At 53.1% G+C, this 19,932-nt stretch overlaps 2 protein-coding genes across 6 annotated transcripts; one reads left to right on the forward strand and one right to left on the reverse strand.

Annotated features, from left to right (window-relative positions):
- Positions 1 to 271: 271 nt before the first annotated feature.
- D17H6S56E-5 (DNA segment, Chr 17, human D6S56E 5) lies at positions 272 to 4,368 on the reverse strand. Of its 3 annotated transcripts, none has more exons than XM_017317209.2 (2): positions 3,969 to 4,368; positions 272 to 3,063 (listed from the first exon to the last, which is right to left on the reverse strand). In XM_017317209.2, exon 2 carries the CDS (start codon positions 3,032 to 3,034, stop codon positions 1,280 to 1,282), a length of 1,755 nt encoding a protein of 584 aa, XP_017172698.1. In that variant the 5' UTR covers positions 3,035 to 3,063; positions 3,969 to 4,368; the 3' UTR covers positions 272 to 1,279. The 3 variants fall into 3 exon arrangements, with proteins under 3 accessions (XP_017172698.1, XP_017172697.1, NP_149066.2); XM_017317208.1 differs by lacking the exon at positions 3,969 to 4,368 and adding an exon at positions 3,593 to 3,754; NM_033075.3 differs by having other exon boundaries at positions 318 to 3,063; positions 3,761 to 4,340.
- Positions 4,369 to 4,500: 132 nt separating this feature from the next.
- Vars (valyl-tRNA synthetase) lies at positions 4,501 to 19,923 on the forward strand. Of its 3 annotated transcripts, NM_011690.3 has the most exons (30): positions 4,501 to 4,826; positions 5,006 to 5,424; positions 7,799 to 7,933; positions 8,031 to 8,169; positions 8,366 to 8,487; positions 8,571 to 8,655; positions 8,844 to 8,944; positions 9,069 to 9,196; positions 14,100 to 14,264; positions 14,432 to 14,513; positions 14,799 to 14,918; positions 15,001 to 15,109; positions 15,194 to 15,288; positions 15,402 to 15,492; positions 15,683 to 15,807; positions 15,891 to 15,994; positions 16,084 to 16,242; positions 16,324 to 16,414; positions 16,524 to 16,629; positions 16,716 to 16,786; positions 16,859 to 16,984; positions 17,237 to 17,341; positions 17,422 to 17,490; positions 17,620 to 17,698; positions 17,828 to 17,955; positions 18,216 to 18,371; positions 18,531 to 18,737; positions 18,959 to 19,070; positions 19,188 to 19,513; positions 19,781 to 19,923. In NM_011690.3, exons 2-30 carry the CDS (start codon positions 5,038 to 5,040, stop codon positions 19,847 to 19,849), a joined length of 3,792 nt encoding a protein of 1,263 aa, NP_035820.3. In that variant the 5' UTR covers positions 4,501 to 4,826; positions 5,006 to 5,037; the 3' UTR covers positions 19,850 to 19,923. The 3 variants fall into 3 exon arrangements, with proteins under 3 accessions (NP_035820.3, XP_017172884.1, XP_017172885.1); XM_017317395.2 differs by lacking the exon at positions 4,501 to 4,826 and having other exon boundaries at positions 4,857 to 5,424; positions 19,781 to 19,922; XM_017317396.2 differs by lacking the exons at positions 4,501 to 4,826; positions 5,006 to 5,424; positions 7,799 to 7,933; ... (3 more) ...; positions 8,844 to 8,944; positions 9,069 to 9,196 and adding an exon at positions 9,756 to 13,588 and having other exon boundaries at positions 19,781 to 19,922.
- The last annotated feature ends 9 nt before the right edge of the window (positions 19,924 to 19,932 follow it).

Consider the following 19,932-nt stretch of genomic DNA (forward strand, 5'->3'; position numbering starts at 1 on the left):
GTTCTGGGCTCGAGGTCTTTTCGCCTCTACAATCAAGCTCTCCCAATAAACATGTGCAGAAGGATCCTGTTGCAGCGTCGTTCTTCCTGGCCAGTCGAGCGCGCGCAAGAAGGGCCCATATCTTAGGCTGTGTGGGTGATATGTCAGAGGCATCACATGAACCCGGCATCCCAGTGGGGAGAGAGAGATGCAGCCTGGTGCCCCTGCGTTTCACCTCCCCAAGCAGCAGTCCAACCCCCCAGCAGAGAAACCAAATGCAGAACCACAGGGGTTTCTACCTTGGACCATTTACTTCCCTGATAAAAGAAACAGACAACCTTTTTATTTATAACAAGCCTTAATCAGCACAAGAGCTGGGCAGATATCTATCCTCTACACTAGTATGCCTACTCCCCAGCCAGTAAGCCATCATCTAATTCCTCATGTTTCCATCTGGGCTGCTCTTAACTCCAATTAGCCAACCCACATAGCCATCATTCCACAACTCACCCAATCCACGCCCGCTTCCTCCTCCCTTCACCTTCTCGCCCTCCTGGTGCTTCTCTTACAACCCCAAGCTCAGGAACCCTAAACCCCACCCTGGTCTCTCCTGCCCAGCTATCGACTGCAGGCATCTTTATTCACCAACCAGAAGTAACTTAGGGTCAAGGTCACATAACATCACTTGGGTCTCTGGGGCAACCAGGGCTTGCACTAAGCATTCCAAAGCATAACAGACCAAAGCTCAATATATATCATCTATATAAAATGGCAACCACAAAGAGACGGCAGGCTCTCTTTTCCTTTTAAAGCCAGTTAGATTTCCAACTGTAGTTAGGTAATTTACACCAGGATTGTTTGTGTTCATAGTGAGGGGTGTCTGTACATTTTGGACTGGTCTGTACCTTGAAGGAAAAAGCGCCCTTTCATAGGGGCTTTCTTCAAATTGGCTTTAGCTACCCCACCCCCACCCCCCGTTGTCAGGGTGGCTGTGGATTGGCAGCCCATTCTTTTTTTTTTCCGAGACAGGGTTTCTCTGTGTAGCCTTGGCTGTCCTGGAACTCACTGTAGACCAGGCTGGCCTCGAACTCAGAAATCCGTCTGCCTCTGCCTCCCAAGTGCTGGGATTAAAAGTGTGTGCCACCACGCCTGGCTTGGCTGCCCATTCTTTATGGCTTTTCTGAGACTAAACTTAAGGCCTGACCTAGCAGCCTGTCTTAAAATGGAGTAAGTTAGGATCACTCTCTCTCACCTTAAGAGTCCATCTCAAACCCTTGAGCAGAATCCAAGGGTTAGCATTTTAATACGTGTCGGATGGTGGAGACCTGGTCCTTGATGAATCCATCAGGGGGTTAACAACATAGAGCTTGCATATCACAATGAGTATGACCAGGCCCAAGAATCCAGACAGAGTTGCAATAACTGTAATCCAAACAGGCTGACCCTGTTCCATTTCCCTTTTCCTGTCTTCTAGACGTTTCCTCACCTTAGCCAATAACTCCCTCGCATGCTTTAAGTTATCCACAAAGGTGCAGCACCTTTTCTCCAGAGGTTTACACAGTCCATCCTGTTGCAGAGATTGGAAGTCTTGTTCCCGCTGATTTCGAAGGGTGGCCTCCCTTAGAGAAGTTAATGAGGTTTTGGACTTGGATAAGGATTTCCCTAGTTCCATTAAATCTGCATCTATGGCAGAGCTTAACACTTTATAATTCTCATCTTGGAAGTCGAAGGCTGATGCACCCAGGATCTCGGCAACAGTAGCCCGCTTCGCTCGAGCAGCTGGGAATGGAGATAGTCTGGTCCCCATCTCATCAGAGTAACGAAGAATTCTAGGGGCAAGCTGGACCAGTACACAAAATCCATTTGTGAGGTTAAGAGCCTGGGTGTGGATGCAAGATGTCAGCCCAGTAGTGCATGCCCACCATGTATTGATGGGGGGTATAATGTAAGCATCCCTGTCTGGGGCTTCCTGGATGCTATTACATAAATGTCTATGGGTGTGGGGTATTGTCCCAAAGCAGAGTCCTTTTCCCTGAATTAGCTCTAAGGTTAGTCTCCCTTTACCTGGATACTGCCAACGACAGTCCTTGTTGTCAGTAGAGGTGGTATAATTTCCAGGAACGGCTATTCCTTCATAATAGGGTGGCTGGGCATCCAAGCAGAGCCAACATTTACTTGTAAGCTCTGGTTTAGAATTATTCAATACCAGGTAAGTGGCCTTAAGCAAGTCCCATGGCCCAGACCTGGGTCTAAGTTCCTGAGAAATGGGGACTGTGATTTGTGATTGAGTCACCGTGAGTCCAACAGGGGGCAGGGCTGGATTGGGGCCTAAAGGCATGCCCTGTCGGGCAGAGAGTTGGATCGTAAACATTACTCCATAGTCATATCCAGACACATACAGTCTTAGTCCCCATGTCTTTCCCTTTTCCCATCCTACGCTTTCTTTTCCCTTGGGGGTGAACTGAACTGTAATGGGGTTACAGTTGGAGGAACATGGCCCACCAAGATCATTTGCATCCAGCTTGGGCTGCAATCCATACCCCCATCCTTGGGATTCCGATCCAGGGCTCCTTTGGACCTTGATGAGGTCATCTTTTATCGGTGGCGTCCAGGAGATGGACCCAGTCGACTCACAACCCCAATATGCACAGAAGTATGACTCTGGTCCTCCACAGGTAGCCGTCTGCTGTGGAGACCTCCCCTCTCCAGGGCAGACATAGAAGGGGGTTCTCCGAAGTTCACTGTGTTGAGCTGGATGTTGACACCCCCATACAAGGCCCAGGGGATCCCAGGTCCCATCCGCTAGTGCACACAAATCAAAAACAAGATCAGGAAACCAAGTTCCAATGGGGGCGAGGTGGGAGGTCGAGTTAATTACAGTCCCCGTAGCAGTGTTAGTTATAACCCAAGTAAGGTTATGGGGTTCATGGGGCATAGGACTAGTTTGGACCACACCTATAGAAATCAGCAGAGTCAAGATCTGCAGTGTCTTAGCTTTAGGGAATCTTATGGTTGTCATTGGAGTCTTGATCCCGTCTGGGGCACTTGGCAGCATCTCCCGTCTAGTGATCGAGACTTCATCACCTGGTTGGAAACAATGGTGGTTAGGTGTTGCATAGATCTGCCATGTTTGGCCCAATCCATTTCTGTACCTTGTAAAGGACCTGTAAGCACTCTTGTCTACAGCTGGCATGAAGTTTTTCTGCCTGATTTCTCTCTCCGTGTACTTTTGAATAATACAAAGACAACTTTACACAGTACACAAGAGATTATCCCAACAGGCCTTTCTCCCCCAACCCCCCTTTCTTTTCTTCTTCTTTTTTTCTTGGTTTTTCGAGACAGGGTTTCTCTGTGTAGCTCTGGCTGTCCTCGAACTCAAGAAATCCGCCTGCCTCTGCCTCACACTCATAAGTGCTGGGATTAAAGGCATGCGCCACCACTGCCAGGCTAGCAGTGGCCTCTCAAAAGCACTGCGAACTTATGTTTTCCCTCTAGGTTTGAGCTTTAGTAGACCAGCTGGAGTGCTTCTGCCTTTGGGTCCCCTGCCCTTCCTTCACGTGACTCCATGTCAGGCAGTGAGCGCTCAGCACCTAGAGCCCCTTTCCTGTTTTACCTGGGTTAGATCCGAGGATCTTCCGCGAACTGGCGGTGCACTCCGTTACCAAAAGCCTGACATGGCCTTGAGCACACCCCATCAGTACGCTTTCTAAAAGCATAAGATAAATACAAGCAAGAGACGCGGAACGCACGGTGCATTTACCAACGCCAGGGAATTACCAACCTTTCATTCCCTACAGCAACAGCTCCCAGCAGCCAGGCACTGCTTGTGAAAGACCCCCAAGCTGGGTAGTCAATCACTCTGAGGAGACCCTCCCAAGGATCAGCGAGGCCACGATTCGGATGCAACAGCAAAAGGCTTTATTGGGAACACGGGTACCCGGGCGACTCAGTCTATCGGATGACTGGCGCGCCGAGTGTGGAGTACTTACCCTTCTTATAGGGCTAGGGCTGGGGGGCAAAAAGCGCGGGTACAGAAGCGAGAAGCGAGCTGATTGGTTAGTTTAAATAAGGCTTGGGGTATTTCCCGGTCATTTGGGGAACCTGAAACTGAGGTGGGACTTTCCAGAAACTGTTGCTGGTTTCGCTTTATCTGAGTACCATCTGTTCTTGGCCCTGAGCCGGGGCCCAGGTGCTTGACCACAGATATCCTGTTTGGCCCCTGTCCCGGTATTATTCAGCCTTATTCTTTAACTAAACTTCCTTGTAACTTTTGAGAACTCAGCTCTGGTACTTTATCATGCCTTGCAAAATGGCGTTACTGCAGCTAACTTGCTAAGCCTTATGGTGGGGTCTTTCACTTGGAGCAGCCCGAGATTCTGCAGCTCGCCCTGCAAAAGGCGGAAACCTGGGACCAAGCACGCACTCCAGACACTAGGGCTTTCGTTTTCCCGCGCTCTAGACACGAAGACCCCGGGCTGCCCGCGGCGGCGCCTGACCCGAGGGCCACGGGCTGCCCGCGGCGGCGCCTGACCCAGACCCAGGCTCGTCCCGGCACGCGGGTTCCCGTCTCCGTGCTGCACGAGCCACTCTGGCCCCTGCTTGACCCGTCCGGCAGCGGTGGGCCGCGCACGGACCCTCGGGATCGCGCACGCACAGGCGGGGCCCGGCAGCCCTGCGAGGACCCGAGTCCGGAAACGTGCGCTGTCACAAAGGGGGGGACACGTGGGTGCCGCTGTCCCGGCCGCGTTCTCCCGCAGCGGGAGAGCTGCCTCCGCTGCCCGCCACCTCCACCCCGGCCGCCCTGTGGGGCCGCGGCCGTAGCCGGCCGAGTGTGATCGCCGCCTTCAGTACGTACACGCGGCGCGGCCTCCCCTCTCCAACCCGAGGGGGCGGGCGATCGGGGTCCCGCCTCCTCCTCTAGGCGCTGCTGGCGGCTGCTCGGCCAGGCCTAGGGTCCGGCCGGGCGCCTGCGTACCTTGCAGCACGTGCTCAGGTCCCCTCCTCAATCTGCCGGGTCTCTCCTCAGGTCACTGCACCGCGTTCGGACCCTGCACAGCCATGTCCATCCTCTACGTCTCTCCTCACCCCGACGCCTTCCCCAGCCTCCGAGCCCTCATCGCTGCCCGATACGGGGAAGCTGGTGACGGTCCCGGGTGGGGAGGCCCTCACCCCCGCATCTGCTTGCAGCCTCCCCCGAGCAGCCGGACTCCATTCCCTCCGCCTCGCCTGCCCGCCCTGGAGCAGGGACCTGGCGGCCTGTGGGTGTGGGGGGCCCCGGCTGTAGCTCAGCTGTTGTGGCCTGCAGGCCTGGGGGGACCCGGGGGCAGCCGGGCAGCTGTCCTGGTCCAGCAGTGGGTCAGTTATGCTGACACGGAGCTCATACCCGCTGCCTGCGGGGCGACCCTGCCTGCCCTGGGACTTCGAGGTCCTGGTCAGGATCCCCAGGTGAGAGGGAAGAAAAAGGGAGAAATTCTGACTACACAAACAGGATTGGGAAGAATCCCACGAAAAAAGTCGGTTGTCAGGCGGTCGCATCTCTGCCTGCCACCTGGTGTAGTAACTTTGGGAACACTTTTTCTCGAGCCTTGGTCTTCTATGTCTGAGAATGCAAGATGATGAAATCTCTTCCTTCCTCCGGGGGTGTGATACATGAGCGCCCGGGAGTGGAGCGTGGTTTTGCTGTTTTCACTACGTTTGGAGTGTGTGTGTGTGTGTGTGTGTGTGTGTGTGTGTGTCTTTAAATTAGGTCTCGCTCTAACTGAATGGCTCGGAACGAACGCACTGGTGTGCCAAGCATTCCCAAGTCTGTCTTTGGGTTTCTGTTGCCATGTTTAAAACAACATGACCAAAAGCGCCTTGGGAAAGAAAGGAATTGTTTCAGGTTACAGCTCTCCATCACTGAAGGAAGTCAGACCAGTGACTGGAAGCAGAAACAAAAAGAGGCCGTGCAGGACCGATACTTTCTGGCTCACTTTCCACAGCTTGTTCAGCCTGCTCTTTTATACCGTCCAGGGCTGCTTTGCCAGGGGTGGTATCCCCTACAATGGACTGGCCCTCCACATAATCATTAGTTAAGAAAACGTCCCCACACGCTTACCCACAGGCCAGTCTGGTGGGGACATTTTCCCAATTGAGTTTCCCACTTCGCACGGGCCACTGGCTTAGGTGAGGTTGACAAGGCCCTGGTTGGCAAGTGTGACAGGGATGCAGGATGTGAGCGGTTTTATGTTGAACTGTAGGGAAGACTGGGGAGAGATGACAGTTGCTGGGAGGAGTCAGAGGAGGCTTGAAGTTGAAGGAGAGGCAGGGAGAGGACAGATGACACACCAGATTGTTTCTGTGAGTCCTTCCAGGGTAGACCTGTGTCTGCCTTAACTGAAAGCTCTGCCCCTGCAGGGTAGGGAGTGCATGGTGGCTGCCTAGTGTCACTTCAGTGGGGGAATGAAGGAACAGTGCAGATGGTGACTGGCTTCTTCATATCTGGATGGACTAACAGAGAGCCTCATTCCTGCGGGGTAGTACTTCAGACCTGCGCTCATTTGTGGTTTTCCTGGGTGAAATCTATTGATGCCCAGACCTGGCAGTCTTGTTTCATATAATCCTTTAACTTTAGAGCCTGATATGTTTCCTTGGACTCATAAACTTAAGTGTTTAGTGATAACTTGTTGGATAAATCACACACACAAAATACTTGTGTGTATTCGATTTTTATTTTATGTGTATAAGTGTTTTGCTTGTGTGTGTGTGTGTGTGTGTGTGTGTACACTTGTGTGCCTAGTGGCCAAGGAATCTGGGGACATGTAACGAGGTGTTGTCATAACTTGGTTTACGGACTGTTGTGCACCACCATGTGGGCTCCTGGAACCAAACTCTCTAAGAGCAGCCAGTGTTACAAACGCTGATCTGTGTCATTCACCTCTCCAGTCCTATAATGTATATAATCCAGGGGCCTCCTGCATGCTATGCTAAGTACTCTTCCTTGAACTTTCAGCCAGACTAGAGTTTTGTTGTTGCTTTAAGACAGGGTCTTAACTATGTAGCCTTACCTGAAGTGGGACTGGTTGTGAAGACTAGCAAGCTTTAAAGGCAGATCCCTCTGCCTTGCCTTCGGAGACCTAGGGTTAAGGGCATGGTACCACACCCAGGAGAACTATTTATAGTGACCTTGTGAATGAGGAAGGAAGGAGCCTGAGACCTGGTGGTCAGTGGCTTGAGTCTGGGAAGGTCGTGGACAGGTGGAGTAGTGGCTCTTAACCTTGCCCAGGTCAGGACCCTTCTGAGGGGATGGAAATGACCCTTTCACGGGGGTCACCAAGAAAAACATTGAAAGACAGATATTAAGATTCATTACCATAGCAATGCCACAGTTATGAAGTAGCAACAAACGTAATGGGGGGTCATGACCCTTTCACAGGGGTCGCCTAAGAAAAACATTAAAAGACAGATAATGGGCTGGAGAGATGGCTCAGCAGGTAAGAGCATTGACTGCTCTTCCAGAGGTCCTGAGTTCAATTCCCAGCAACCACATGGTGGCTCACAACCATCTATCTGTAATGAGATCTGACACCCTCTTCTGGTGTGTCTGAAGGCAGCTACAGTGTACTTAAATACAATAAATAAATCTTTTAAAAAAACAGACAGATATTATATTACAACTCATTACCACAGCAATGCTACAGTTATGAAGTAGCAACAAAAGTAATTTTATGGTGTGGGAGGGTCACCACAACATGGGGAGCTGTAGTAAAGGGTCTCCGCATTGGGAAGGACCACTGAGATAAGGGTGTAAGCCTGTCATAACACTATCCTTTCCTGTTAGGCTGCCCTTGGGGCCCTGGGCAAGGCCTTGAACCCCTTGGAGGACTGGCTGCGGCTGCACACCTACCTGGCTGGAGATGCCCCCACTCTGGCTGACTTAGCTGCTGTGACAGCCTTACTGCTGCCTTTCCGATACGTGAGTCACTGAGCTTGGGGAGGGACAAATGCGTGCCCGTTAGACCTCCTTACACGGTGACTACGATAATTTTTTGGTTCGGTTTGGTTTCTCGCAGGTTCTGGACCCTTCTGCCCGCCGGATCTGGGGCAATGTGACTCGCTGGTTTAACACTTGTGTCCGGCAACCGGAATTCCGGGCTGTGCTGGGAGAAGTGGCCCTGTACTCGGGGGCCAGGTCTGTCACTCAACAGCCAGGTGAGGAGGATGGGAGACAGCAGAGGGCACAAGGGCCCCTTTTATCTTGAAATCCTGGGGCCACCATCTGGTGTGGAGGCTTTGTAGGGTGAGGGTCAAAGATGATCATCAAGCCTGAGGCAAGAGCTTTAGACTCAGCACTCTTCACAGAGAGTCCCCAGCAACCTTGAGTCTGAATTTCTGTGCTTCTCTCCAGGCTCTGAGGTCATCGCACCCCAAAAAACACCCGCGCAGCTCAAAAAAGAGGCAAAGAAACGGGAGAAACTAGAGAAATTCCAGCAGAAGCAGAAGACCCAGCAGCAGCCCCCGCACGGAGAGGTGGGGGGGCCAAAGGCTGAGCGGGAGTGGGTGGAGCCTTGTTGGGGAGGCTCATGTTTGGGTCTGTGTCTTCTTCTGAACAGAAGAAACCAAAACCAGAGAAGAAGGAGAAACGGGACCCTGGGGTCATTACCTATGACCTCCCTACCCCACCGGGGGAGAAGAAAGGTACTGGCTGGGGAAGGGCCCAGCTCCGGCCGCTGCTGTCTCGGTTCCTCTGTGCTGTGTGTGTCCTGGCTTCCACCCTGCTTAGTGAGGGATGGCTAGCCTCAGGCTGGCCTGTGGGGAGAATGGCAAACGGCCTGTTGCTTCTGGCCTAACTCAGAGTCTTTACTGAGCCCTCTCCTTCCTCCCAGATGTAAGTGGCGCCATGCCCGACTCCTACAGCCCTCAGTATGTGGAGGCTGCCTGGTATCCATGGTGGGAGCGGCAGGGCTTCTTCAAGCCAGAGTACGGGGTGAGTGGTTACTGCTGCCCGGACCCAGAGGGGGCTGGAGGTGGAGAAGGGTGGGACTTCAGGAGCCGTGCCTGGGAAGGGATGCCATAGGCTTTAGCATCTGCCCCTCCTTCTCCACCACCAGCGTCCTAGTGTGTCAGCACCAAATCCCCGGGGTGTCTTCATGATGTGCATCCCACCCCCCAACGTGACAGGCTCCCTGCACCTGGGCCACGCACTCACCAACGCCATCCAGGACTCCCTGACTCGATGGTGAGCTCCTGTTTGCGCCTCCAGCCGGTGCCTTCTGCCCTGCTTGGCTCCATTCTCTCTGCTGACTAGGCTCCCTCTGCCACGGTGGCCTTGTCTGGCCCTCAGGGGTGACTTTCCTGCTTGCTCCCCTCTGAGCGTTCAGTAGTCTTTCCTGTTCAAGTAATCTGTCAGCGAGGCTGACTTCCACAGGTTCCTTCTCCCTCCCGTCTGTCTCCTGAGAAGGATGTTATAGCCCCACTGTCGAAGCACTGGGGACCGGGCCTGTGGCCTGTAGACACCAAGTGCTCAGTCTACCTTAGACCCGCACCATTGGTCTGCAGCAACGTTCCTTTGGATTTTAACGGCATGAGCAGACTCATGTTGAAACGTACATCTCCTTGACCTTCCTACTCAGACCTCCTCCCTTCCAGAGTGGAGTCCTTGCTTATTAGCAGTCAAAGTACATCTTCCCAGGTCTGTCCTAGCTGTCTCTGTGTATCTACATAGAAGTATCATTCAGTGTTCTTTCCAGGATACACTGGTCCTTAGATGCTGAGGGGGAAGTAGTAGTTTTTCTTTCTTTTTTTTTTTTTTTTTTTTTTTTTTAAAGATTTATTTATTTATTATATGTAAGTACACTGTAGCTGTCTTCAGACACTCCAGAAGAGGGCGTCAGATCTTGTTATAGATGGTTATGAGCCACCATGTGGTTGCTGGGATTTGAACTCCGGACCTTCGGAAGAGCAGTCAGGTGCTCTTACCTGCTGAGCCATCTCACCAGCCCCTTTCTTTCTTTTTTTAAAAAGATTTATTTATTTTGTGTATGTGAGTACACTATAGCTGTACAGATGGTTGTGAGTCTTCATGTGGTTGTTGGAAATTGAATTTTTAGGACCTCTGCTCGCTCCAGTTCAACTCTGCTCACTCAGTCCCTGCTTGCTCCAGCCCATAGATTTATTTATTATTATATCTAAGTACACTGAAGCTGTCTTCAGACACACTAGAAGAGGGCATCATATCTCATTACAGATGGTTGTGGCCAACCTGTGGTTGCTGGGATTTGAACCCAGGACCTTCGGAAGAGCAGTCAGTGCTCTTACCCACTGAGCCATCTCGCCAGCCCTTTTGTTTTTTTCAAGACATGGTCTTACTATGTAGGTTTATCTGTGCTGTCCTGGAAATGACTCTGTAGACCAGGCTGACTTTGAACTCACAGAGATCTGTCTTCCTTGGCTTCTCAGGTCCTGGAGGGAAGGTAGTTGTTATTCTAGACCAATCTTCCCTTCTATTTTACTTTCAAAGTTTGACTTAAGTTATATGTGTTTATGTGGGTCCGTGCACATGAGAGCAGATGCTGGCAGCAGCCAAGGGTGTTGGATGCTCCTGGAGTTAGGGGTGGATGTGAGCCACGATGTGGCGCTGGAAATTGCACTCTGGTCCTTTGGAAGAGCAACACATGTTCTTGATAATCACTGAGCCATCTCCACAACCCCTCTTCCTTCCCTTCCCTTCCCTTCCCTTCCCTTCCCTTCCCTTCCCTTCCCTTCCCTTTCCTTTCCTTTCTTTTAGTAGAAAAGATTTAAATCTAACCAGCAAAAGTTGTAACTCCGAGTTGGAGAAGTGGTTCGGCAGTAGGTTTGGTTCCTAAAACACCAATATGGTGACTTGTCAAGCGTCCTTAACCCCATTTCCGGATCCATGTTTGTGTAGGCAAAACAATCATTTATAAAGTTAAAAAAAGTTTTATAGCCAGGTGTAATGGCAATGCTGGCAGGAGTGTGGCCAGTTCAAGGCTAGCCTGGGCTATGTAGTGAGACTATAGCTCAAAGCAAATATACAGAGAGTTGTTCCTTAGCTTTTTCCCAATGTTCAACGGTTTCTCTTGGGCGTGTTTACTTGTTCTTGTATACAGGCTGACTTTGTTTTTATTCTTTTTTTAATTTAAAAATCATCTTAAAAGAATTAATTGTATGTATGAGTATACTGTTGCTGTCTTCAGATACACCAGAAGAGGGCATCTGATCTCATTACAGATGGTTGTGAGCCACCATGTAAATGCTGGGAGTTGAACTCAGGACCTCTGGAAGAGCAGTCAGTGCTCTTACCCGCTGAGCCATCTCTCCAGCCCCTAATTTAAATTTTTATTAAATGTGTGAATAGTATTTTACTGTATAATGTACCACATGAGTGCTTTGTGCCTGCAGAGGCCAGAAGAGGAAGTTGGATCCCTCGGAACTACAGTTAGAGACATTTGTGAGTCACTATGTGGGTGCTGGGCTTTGAACCTAGGTCCTTTGGACAGGCAGCCAGTGTTCTCTTTACTGTTCCTTGAGTTGAGGTCTCATGTTGGCTAGGCTAGCCTGCAGCTCCTGGTGACCCTCGCTGTTGATCTCAGTAGCTGCGACTACGGGTACATGCTCTGGAGTCCAGCTCCTGATTTATTTATCTGTGCATTCTGTTTTCTGTTCTTTGTGTACTAGTGTTTTGCCTGCGTTTATGTCTGGGTGCCGCTTGTGTACAGTCACAGCAATCCCTTGGGACTGGAGTTAGATAGTCGTGAGCAGCCCTGTGAAGCTGGGAGAGAGCCTGAGTCCTTGAGATCCTCAGCCCATGCTCCTGACCGCTGCAAATGTAAATGAGCAAACCTTCCCCAGGCCACCCTACCCCCATTTTGGTTTTTGTTTTGTTGTGTGGCTTTTAAATTTCCTGTCTTAGAGGTTAGTAGCCCAGAATGGCATCAGGCTAAGTGAGTTAGGTGACCAAGGCAGACCTTGAACTCCCGACAATCCTGCCTTCTAACAAATATAGGGAGTGCACACATGAGCTGTTCTACCCTGATTCTTTGGTTTGGTTTGGTTTTTGGTTTTTCGAGACAGGGTTGCTCTGTGTAGCCCTGGCTGTCCTGGATCTCACTCTGTAAACCAGGCCTTGAACTCAGAAATCTGCCTGCCTCTGCCTCCCGAGTGCGGGGATTAAAGGCATGTGTCCGGTACCCAGAATCATTTTTAACAGTAATGATACCAAAAGGTGCTGTTTTTCTTTTTTTGAGTTGGATCTATTGTAGAACTTGCTTTGTAGACCAGGCTGGCCTCAGACTCGCAGTTTGCCTCTGCCTCCTGGGCAGTGAGATTAAGTATGTGCACCACCACCGCCTCGTTTCTTAAAGCGTATTAAATGCTTTTAATACGTTCCTAGCGTATGTTAATGCTCTCCAAGGCGTTTGTAAAGACGACTTCTTGCCATCTATAAGAGGATGGACTTTCTACAATCTCTTTCCACAGAAAATCTGAGTGTAGTGTGATAAGCAGGCTTGAATATATTACTCACTTTATTATGTATTGGTCATGGTCCACAAACATGCGGGAGGGAGCTGTGAAGATGGCTCAGTGGATAAAGCACTTACTGCAAAAATATGCAAACCTGAGTTTGAATCCACAGGACCTATGCAAAGCTGAGTGAACATCTGTAATCTCAGAAGCCCCAGAGGTCACTGGAAGCCAGCTAAGCTTGTTACAGTGGGGAATCTGACCCCAGCTCACGGTGGAAGACGGGGACCGAGGCCTCGGTTCACCCTCTGGCTTTCACGTGCACTCTTCAGTCCCTTCCTGTCCTTCCCTTAATCATCTCTCACTTTGCTTAGAAGTACTGATTTGGCTTCTTGGTACTTTGTGTCTGCCGTTTTTGGCAAATGGACTCGTTGAGACAGGCTTTCCTGAGTATGTAGTCCTCAGTGGCCTACAGCTTGCTGTTTAGATCAGGCTGGCCTGGAACTCACAGAAATCCACCTGCCTCTGCCTCGGGGGCTGGGATTACGAGGCCACCACCCTGGCACCTAGCACGGTTTCTTTTTTGTTGTTGTTGTTGTTGTTTGTTTTTGTTTTTCAAGACAGGGTTTCTCTGTGTAGCCCTGGCTATCCTGGAACTCACTCTATAGACCAGGCTGGCCTCGAACTCAGAAATCTGCCTGCCTCTGCCTCCCAAGTGCTGGGATTAAAGACATGCGCCACTACTGCCCAGACTCACCTAACACTTTCTTGCCAGCGTATGACATAATCTATCATTTGCCCTCCCTTACCATCTGTGTGCCTCATCCTCCTGCTGATCTCCCGTTTGTTGTTGCGAACCAGTGAACCGAGTGAAGGCTTGCTCATTTACAGGGCCACAGGCATCATGCCGACTCCACTGAGGAACACTTGTCTCTCCTCCCTCTGCAGTCACTGCCTGGGGATCCACAGAGCCATGTACCTCTCCCTGTCCTGTCTTCTCTGTCGGCACTTGGATGTGTGACAGCTCTTAGGACATGGGGGTTAGAGCAAGCCCTCTTGCGTAATCTGCCTGGGTCCCTGTGGATAAAGTTTGCATCTTTCTGTGGCTTTGTTCCTAGGACCACCTTGTGCTTGGCTCTCTGGCTGGGTGAGACCTCCTGTTCCTTTTACAGATTGTTCTGCTGGGCTTCCAACTCCTTTCTCACTACCTGACTTTAGAATGAGAAGGTTTCAACCCATCTCTTTCTTTTTTTTCTTTTTTTTTAAGATTTATTTATTTATTTTATGTATGTGAGTACACTATAGCTGTACAGATAGATGGGTTGTGAGCCTTCATGTGGTTGTTGGGAATTGAATTTTTGGGACCTCTATTCGCTCTGGTAAACCCCTCCCACTCCAGCCCAAAGATTTATTATTATAATCTTCAGACACACCAGAAGAGGGCTCATTATGGGTGGTTATAAGCCACCATGTGGTTGCTGGGATTTGAACCCGGGACCTTCGGAAGAGCAGTGAGTGCTCTTACCCACTGAGCCATCTCACCAGCCCCAACCCATCCCTTTCTTAAGCATCCATGAACCCCTCTGGCAGAAACCTGAGACCGCTGGTGTCAGAATCTGCCAGCCTGGCTTACCCTCTGGTTTTCATGCCTCCCACAGGCACCGCATGCGTGGGGAGACCACCCTATGGAACCCAGGCTGTGACCATGCAGGCATTGCCACCCAGGTGGTGGTGGAAAAGAAGCTCTGGAAAGAGCGGGGTCTGAACCGGCACCAGCTGGGCCGCGAGGCCTTTCTTGAGGAGGTCTGGAAGTGGAAAGCCGAGTGAGTACAGTAACCCCATGGATGCTGCAACCCTGGCCGCAGGCTCAGGCGTCCCACGGGGCTGGCCAAAGGGAGAAACTTGTCACCTTCAGAGGGGCAAGTGGGTCCCTCACTACCCACCAGCCACGGGTGGCAGAAGGCTTATCCTGGACTCTGTCCACTTCCAGGAAGGGTGACAGGATTTACCACCAATTAAAGAAACTTGGCAGCTCCTTGGACTGGGATCGAGCCTGCTTCACCATGGATCCTGTATGCAGGCAGAACCTTGGGGCAGGGCAGGGATGCTCCATGGGTGGGCTCCCCTCTACCAGGAGGTCAGAACATAGCCAAGGACTCAGCCACCAGCACCCAGACCCTAGCTCAAGTTCCCTGCTGACCCAGCATCACCAGGCTCATGGCCTGCCCTGGGCGTTCTGTGCTGGGTGCAGGACTCTAGGATAGGCCTGGTGGACTCCCTTGCCTCCTGCTGCCTTGGGTAAATTCCTTGGCCTCCAGGGATCAAGGTGTCTCTAACTTCCATTATCTTTACCCTAGAAATTGTCAGCAACTGTGACAGAGGCCTTTGTTAGGCTCCACGAAGAAGGGGTCATCTACCGTAGCACCCGCCTGGTCAACTGGTCCTGCACCCTCAACTCAGCCATTTCTGACATTGAGGTGTGTCTCTGCCCACAGCCCGTCTCCCTCTAGTCTTCCCCAGCCCAGGCCTGGCCCACTTCTCTAAACACCCATCTCACAGGTGGATAAGAAGGAGCTGACAGGCCGCACCCTGCTTCCTGTGCCTGGCTACAAGGAGAAGGTGGAGTTTGGGGTCCTTGTGTCCTTTGCCTACAAGGTCCAAGGCTCAGGTGGGAGCTGAGGACACCAGGATGTGGGTTGGGAGAGGTGGGGAGGAGGAGAGAGCTCAGACACAGAGCCTTCTGTCACCTCAGACAGCGACGAGGAGGTGGTGGTGGCAACAACCCGGATTGAGACCATGCTGGGAGACGTGGCTGTAGCTGTGCACCCCAAGGATCCCAGATACCAGGTGGGACGGGGACATTCGTGCCTGTGTCCTGGGATGGCTGCTGGCTCAGGATAGGCTCTCCCCGGGTGAGGGCCCAGCCCTGTGTCAACCCCACTGTTTCCCTCCCTGTTAAGCACTTAAAGGGAAAGTGTGTCGTCCACCCATTCTTGTCCCGGAGCCTTCCCATCGTCTTCGATGACTTTGTAGACATGGAGTTTGGCACAGGTGAGCAACGGCCGTGGCCTGTTGGGAGAAAAGACTGAAAAATTGTCTTCAGTCCCGTAGGCAGGACTGGGGCTGGATATGAGAACTGTTCGGACAGCAGAGTGGTCTGAGAGCTGTGCCCTTCGGCACAAGAGGTGTGGAAGGGAACCCCAGCATGCAGTAGAACCCTGGCACGCCCCGTGTCCTCCAGGTGCCGTGAAGATCACCCCGGCACATGACCAAAATGACTATGAGGTTGGGCAGCGACACAGGCTCGAGGCCATTAGCATCATGGACTCAAAGGGGGCCCTCATCAATGTGCCTCCACCTTTCCTGGTGAGGTGTCGGGACTGTGGGGACCTGCGTGGGAGGTGGAGAGCTAACGTGGGCATTGCCATGATGAAGCCTTTTCCATCCAGGGCCTGCCCAGGTTTGAGGCCAGGAAGGCTGTGCTGGCGGCACTGAAGGAGCGGGGCCTGTTCCGTGGAGTCAAGGACAACCCCATGGTGGTGCCGCTTTGCAAGTGAGACTGGGGCAGGCGCACATGGGGAAGGGTGGGGTTCCTCTGGGTGCTCAGCACATGACCTCTCGATGGCCGTCTTCCTACTACAGCCGCTCCAAGGATGTGGTGGAGCCTCTGTTAAGGCCACAATGGTACGTGCGCTGTGGGGAGATGGCTCAGGCTGCCAGTGCTGCTGTGACCCGGGGTGACCTCCGTATACTGCCTGAGGCCCATCAACGGACGTGGCATTCTTGGATGGACAACATCAGGTGTGTATGGCCCCTGGGTGGGGAGGCTGGCCAGCTGAGGGGCCCAGCCTGAGCCCCCTGACTGACCCTTGCTGTTTGTAGAGACTGGTGCATCTCTCGGCAGCTGTGGTGGGGCCACCGAATCCCTGCCTACTTTATCACCGTCCATGACCCGGCAGTACCCCCTGGGGAGGTGAGAAAGGCTATAGCTAGCTGTTTCCTGGCTGTGGTTTGTTGGGCCCTTGGTTGGCAGAGGGGCTTGGCAAAGTAAAGGAAGCCTTTTTGATAACCCTCTCTGTTAGGACCCTGATGGGCGGTACTGGGTAAGCGGACGCACTGAAGCAGAGGCCCGAGAGAAGGCAGCACGGGAGTTTGGAGTGTCCCCTGACAAGATCAGCCTTCAGCAAGGCAGGGATGGGCACGGAGGATGGGGACAGTCGGGATTCTTCTTTTCTGTTCCTGTCCCTCTAATGTCTGACCCTGGCTTTCCCCAGATGAGGATGTGTTGGACACCTGGTTCTCCTCCGGTCTCTTTCCCTTCTCCATCTTTGGCTGGCCCAATCAGGTATGCTAGAGTGAGGGGAGGGGCACTGAAGGGGAATGCTTGGCTCATCTCCTTGCCCTCGTCCTCCCGCAGTCAGAAGACCTCAGTGTGTTCTACCCTGGGACCCTGTTGGAGACAGGCCATGATATCCTCTTCTTCTGGGTGGCCCGGATGGTCATGCTCGGCCTGAAGCTCACTGGGAAGCTGCCCTTCAGAGAGGTGTGACTATGGCTAAGCCCCGCCCCTGCCCCGTGTCTCCTTACCTGCCTTCTTGGGTGGCTGTTGGCTAAGATTAGCTTGATGGGTCTGCCTCAGGGCTTCCTCTTCCCAGAGGAGGGGGCACTTGTCAGATACACTATGACCAGCCAGTAGGGCCACTAGGAACCTATGATTCCAAGTGGGCAGACTGGGGAGGGCCTTCAAGACTGGGAGGAGCATGGCCTCACAGTTCATCACGCCTCGTGCCCTCAGGTCTATCTCCATGCAATCGTGCGTGATGCTCATGGCAGGAAGATGAGCAAGTCTCTTGGCAATGTCATCGACCCCCTGGATGTCATCCATGGAGTTTCCTTGCAGGTGGGGTACTCAGTGGGTCAGCTAGAAACAACTTTGCAGCTGTGGCTAGAACGATCTGACACCTCCCATCTCCTCCCTAGGGCCTCTATGACCAACTACTGAACAGCAACCTGGATCCCAGTGAGGTGGAGAAAGCCAAAGAAGGACAGGTAAGGGGTGTGCTCCGGGGGTGGGCTGCAGCAGGTGGGCAGGAGTGGGTGTACCCCAGGGGTGGGCTGCAGCAGGTGGGCAACCTGACCACCCTGCTCAACCGCCCTGTTCCTCTGCATCCTCTGTAGAAGGCCGACTTTCCAGCAGGGATTCCCGAGTGTGGCACTGATGCCCTACGCTTTGGACTCTGTGCCTACACATCCCAAGGTATGGTCTCCCGACCTCCCTCAGTTGCCTGTTTTCTTCCCTGCAACCCGTGATCTCCTCTACCTTGGGCCTTCAGAGGACCTCTCTGAGAGGGCAACTGGGGTGGAATCACAGACATCCCTCCTCTAGGTCGAGACATCAACCTGGATGTGAACAGGATCCTGGGGTACCGTCACTTCTGCAACAAACTCTGGAATGCTACCAAGTTTGCCCTGCGCGGCCTTGGGAAGGGCTTTGTGCCCTCAGCAACCTCCAAGGTGAGGATCTTGTCGGTGGCCATCGGTGACAGTGCCTGTGCCCACACAGTCTGTGGCTCCCTCCACTCAAGTGTCAAGACTAAAGCTGCTGTCCCCTGAGATCCTCCTTTTAGTCAGGGACAGACAGGTGGAAGTTGATGATTGATGGGGAAGTCTCTGCAGCTTGGGGCCCATGAGGAATGCAGATTCTCCTGTGTCCCACTCTACTCCCTGCCCTGGTAGTGTGATGGCCTACTGCCTGACGTTTCTCTTCCCCCAAGCCTGAAGGGCACGAGAGCCTGGTGGACCGCTGGATCCGCAGCCGCCTAACTGAGGCCGTGAGGCTCAGCAATGAAGGCTTCCAGGCTTACGATTTCCCGGCCATCACCACCGCCCAGTACAGCTTTTGGCTCTATGAGCTCTGTGATGTCTATTTGGTGAGCAGCTGGGGCGGGGCCTGGGCACGTGTAGCTCTGACCTCAGCTTGGCCCTGAAACTTGAGGTCACCTTTTGGTTTTTCCAGTCCTAATGGGGGCAGCAGGGGAGGGGGCTCCAGGTGGGACCTGGCCCTGAGCCTTCTGCCTCCCCATCTCTAGGAGTGTCTAAAACCTGTGCTGAATGGAGTGGACCAGGTGGCGGCAGAGTGTGCTCGGCAGACCCTCTACACCTGCCTGGATGTTGGCCTGCGGCTGCTCTCGCCCTTCATGCCCTTTGTCACAGAGGAGCTATTCCAGAGACTGCCCCGGCGGACACCAAAAGCGCCTGCTAGCCTCTGTGTCACCCCGTACCCAGAGCCCTCAGAGGTATGAGGTGTGGCCTGGAGGGCATGCTGCTGCCCTCCTGAGCAGTCCTTTTCTCCCACTCTGCCCCACAGTGCTCCCCCTTTCCCCACTCTGCCCCACAGTGCTCCCCTTTTCCCCCCGTCTGACTCACAGTGCTCCCCCTCCCCCCACTCTGCCCTAGTGCTCCCCTTTTCCCCCAGTCTGACTCACAGTGCTCCCCCTTCCCCCACTCTGCCCCACAGTGCTCCTGGAAGGACCCTGAAGCTGAAGCTGCTCTTGAACTAGCTCTGAGCATCACTCGAGCTGTGCGCTCCCTGCGTGCTGACTACAACCTGACCCGCACCAGGCCCGACTGTAAGCCTCAGTCCCTCGCATCCACCTATCCCCTGACCTCCACGGCCCCTTGGGGAGCCCAGGGTCTGGCTGTACCTCGGCTTCCCTTTCCTCTTTTTCCCCCTCTTCGCTCTACAGGTTTCTTGGAAGTAGCCGATGAGGCCACAGGTGCCTTGGCCTCGGCAGTGTCGGGCTACGTGCAGGCTCTGGCCAGTGCGGGCGTGGTGGCTGTCCTCGCCCTGGGTGCTCCTGCACCGCAGGGCTGCGCTGTAGCTGTGGCTTCTGACCGCTGCTCCATCCACCTGCAGCTGCAGGGGCTAGTGGACCCAGCCCGGGAGTTGGGCAAGCTGCAGGCCAAGCGAAGTGAGGCACAGCGGCAGGCTCAGCGGCTGCAGGAGCGCCGTGCTGCCTCCAGCTACTCAGCAAAGGTGCCCCTTGAGGTCCAGGAGGCAGATGAAGCGAAGGTGTGTGGAGGGGATGGGGTATGCCAGTGGGTCGTGTGTGGCCAGGCAGCCTGTGGACTCCTGCACAGGTGGGGTTGTGTGTGCTCTGGGGCCCTTTGTCACTGTACTCTCAAGAAAAGAAGCGCTCTAGAGGAAGAGGGACTTGGAAGCCTGCTGCCCTGACTTCCTGGTCATCCTCACCCATCTCATCACCCTGGGCTCCTCTGCTCTCTGGGTGTTTAGGCTCCTTGGGTATGGGGTCACCACATACCTCTTTTGCACCCCCAGTTGCAACAGACAGAGGCGGAGCTCAGGAAGGTGGATGAGGCCATCGCCCTGTTCCAGAAGATGCTGTGACCCCCCATTCCAACCCTCAGCCCCCAGTGTTCCATCAACAGGGATGGCAGCAATAAAATATTTTCCCAACATTCGCTCTTGTC

The sequence above is a fragment of the Mus musculus genome, chromosome 17 (assembly GCF_000001635.26).
Source record: "Mus musculus strain C57BL/6J chromosome 17, GRCm38.p6 C57BL/6J".
Classification (NCBI taxonomy): domain Eukaryota; kingdom Metazoa; phylum Chordata; class Mammalia; order Rodentia; family Muridae; genus Mus; species Mus musculus.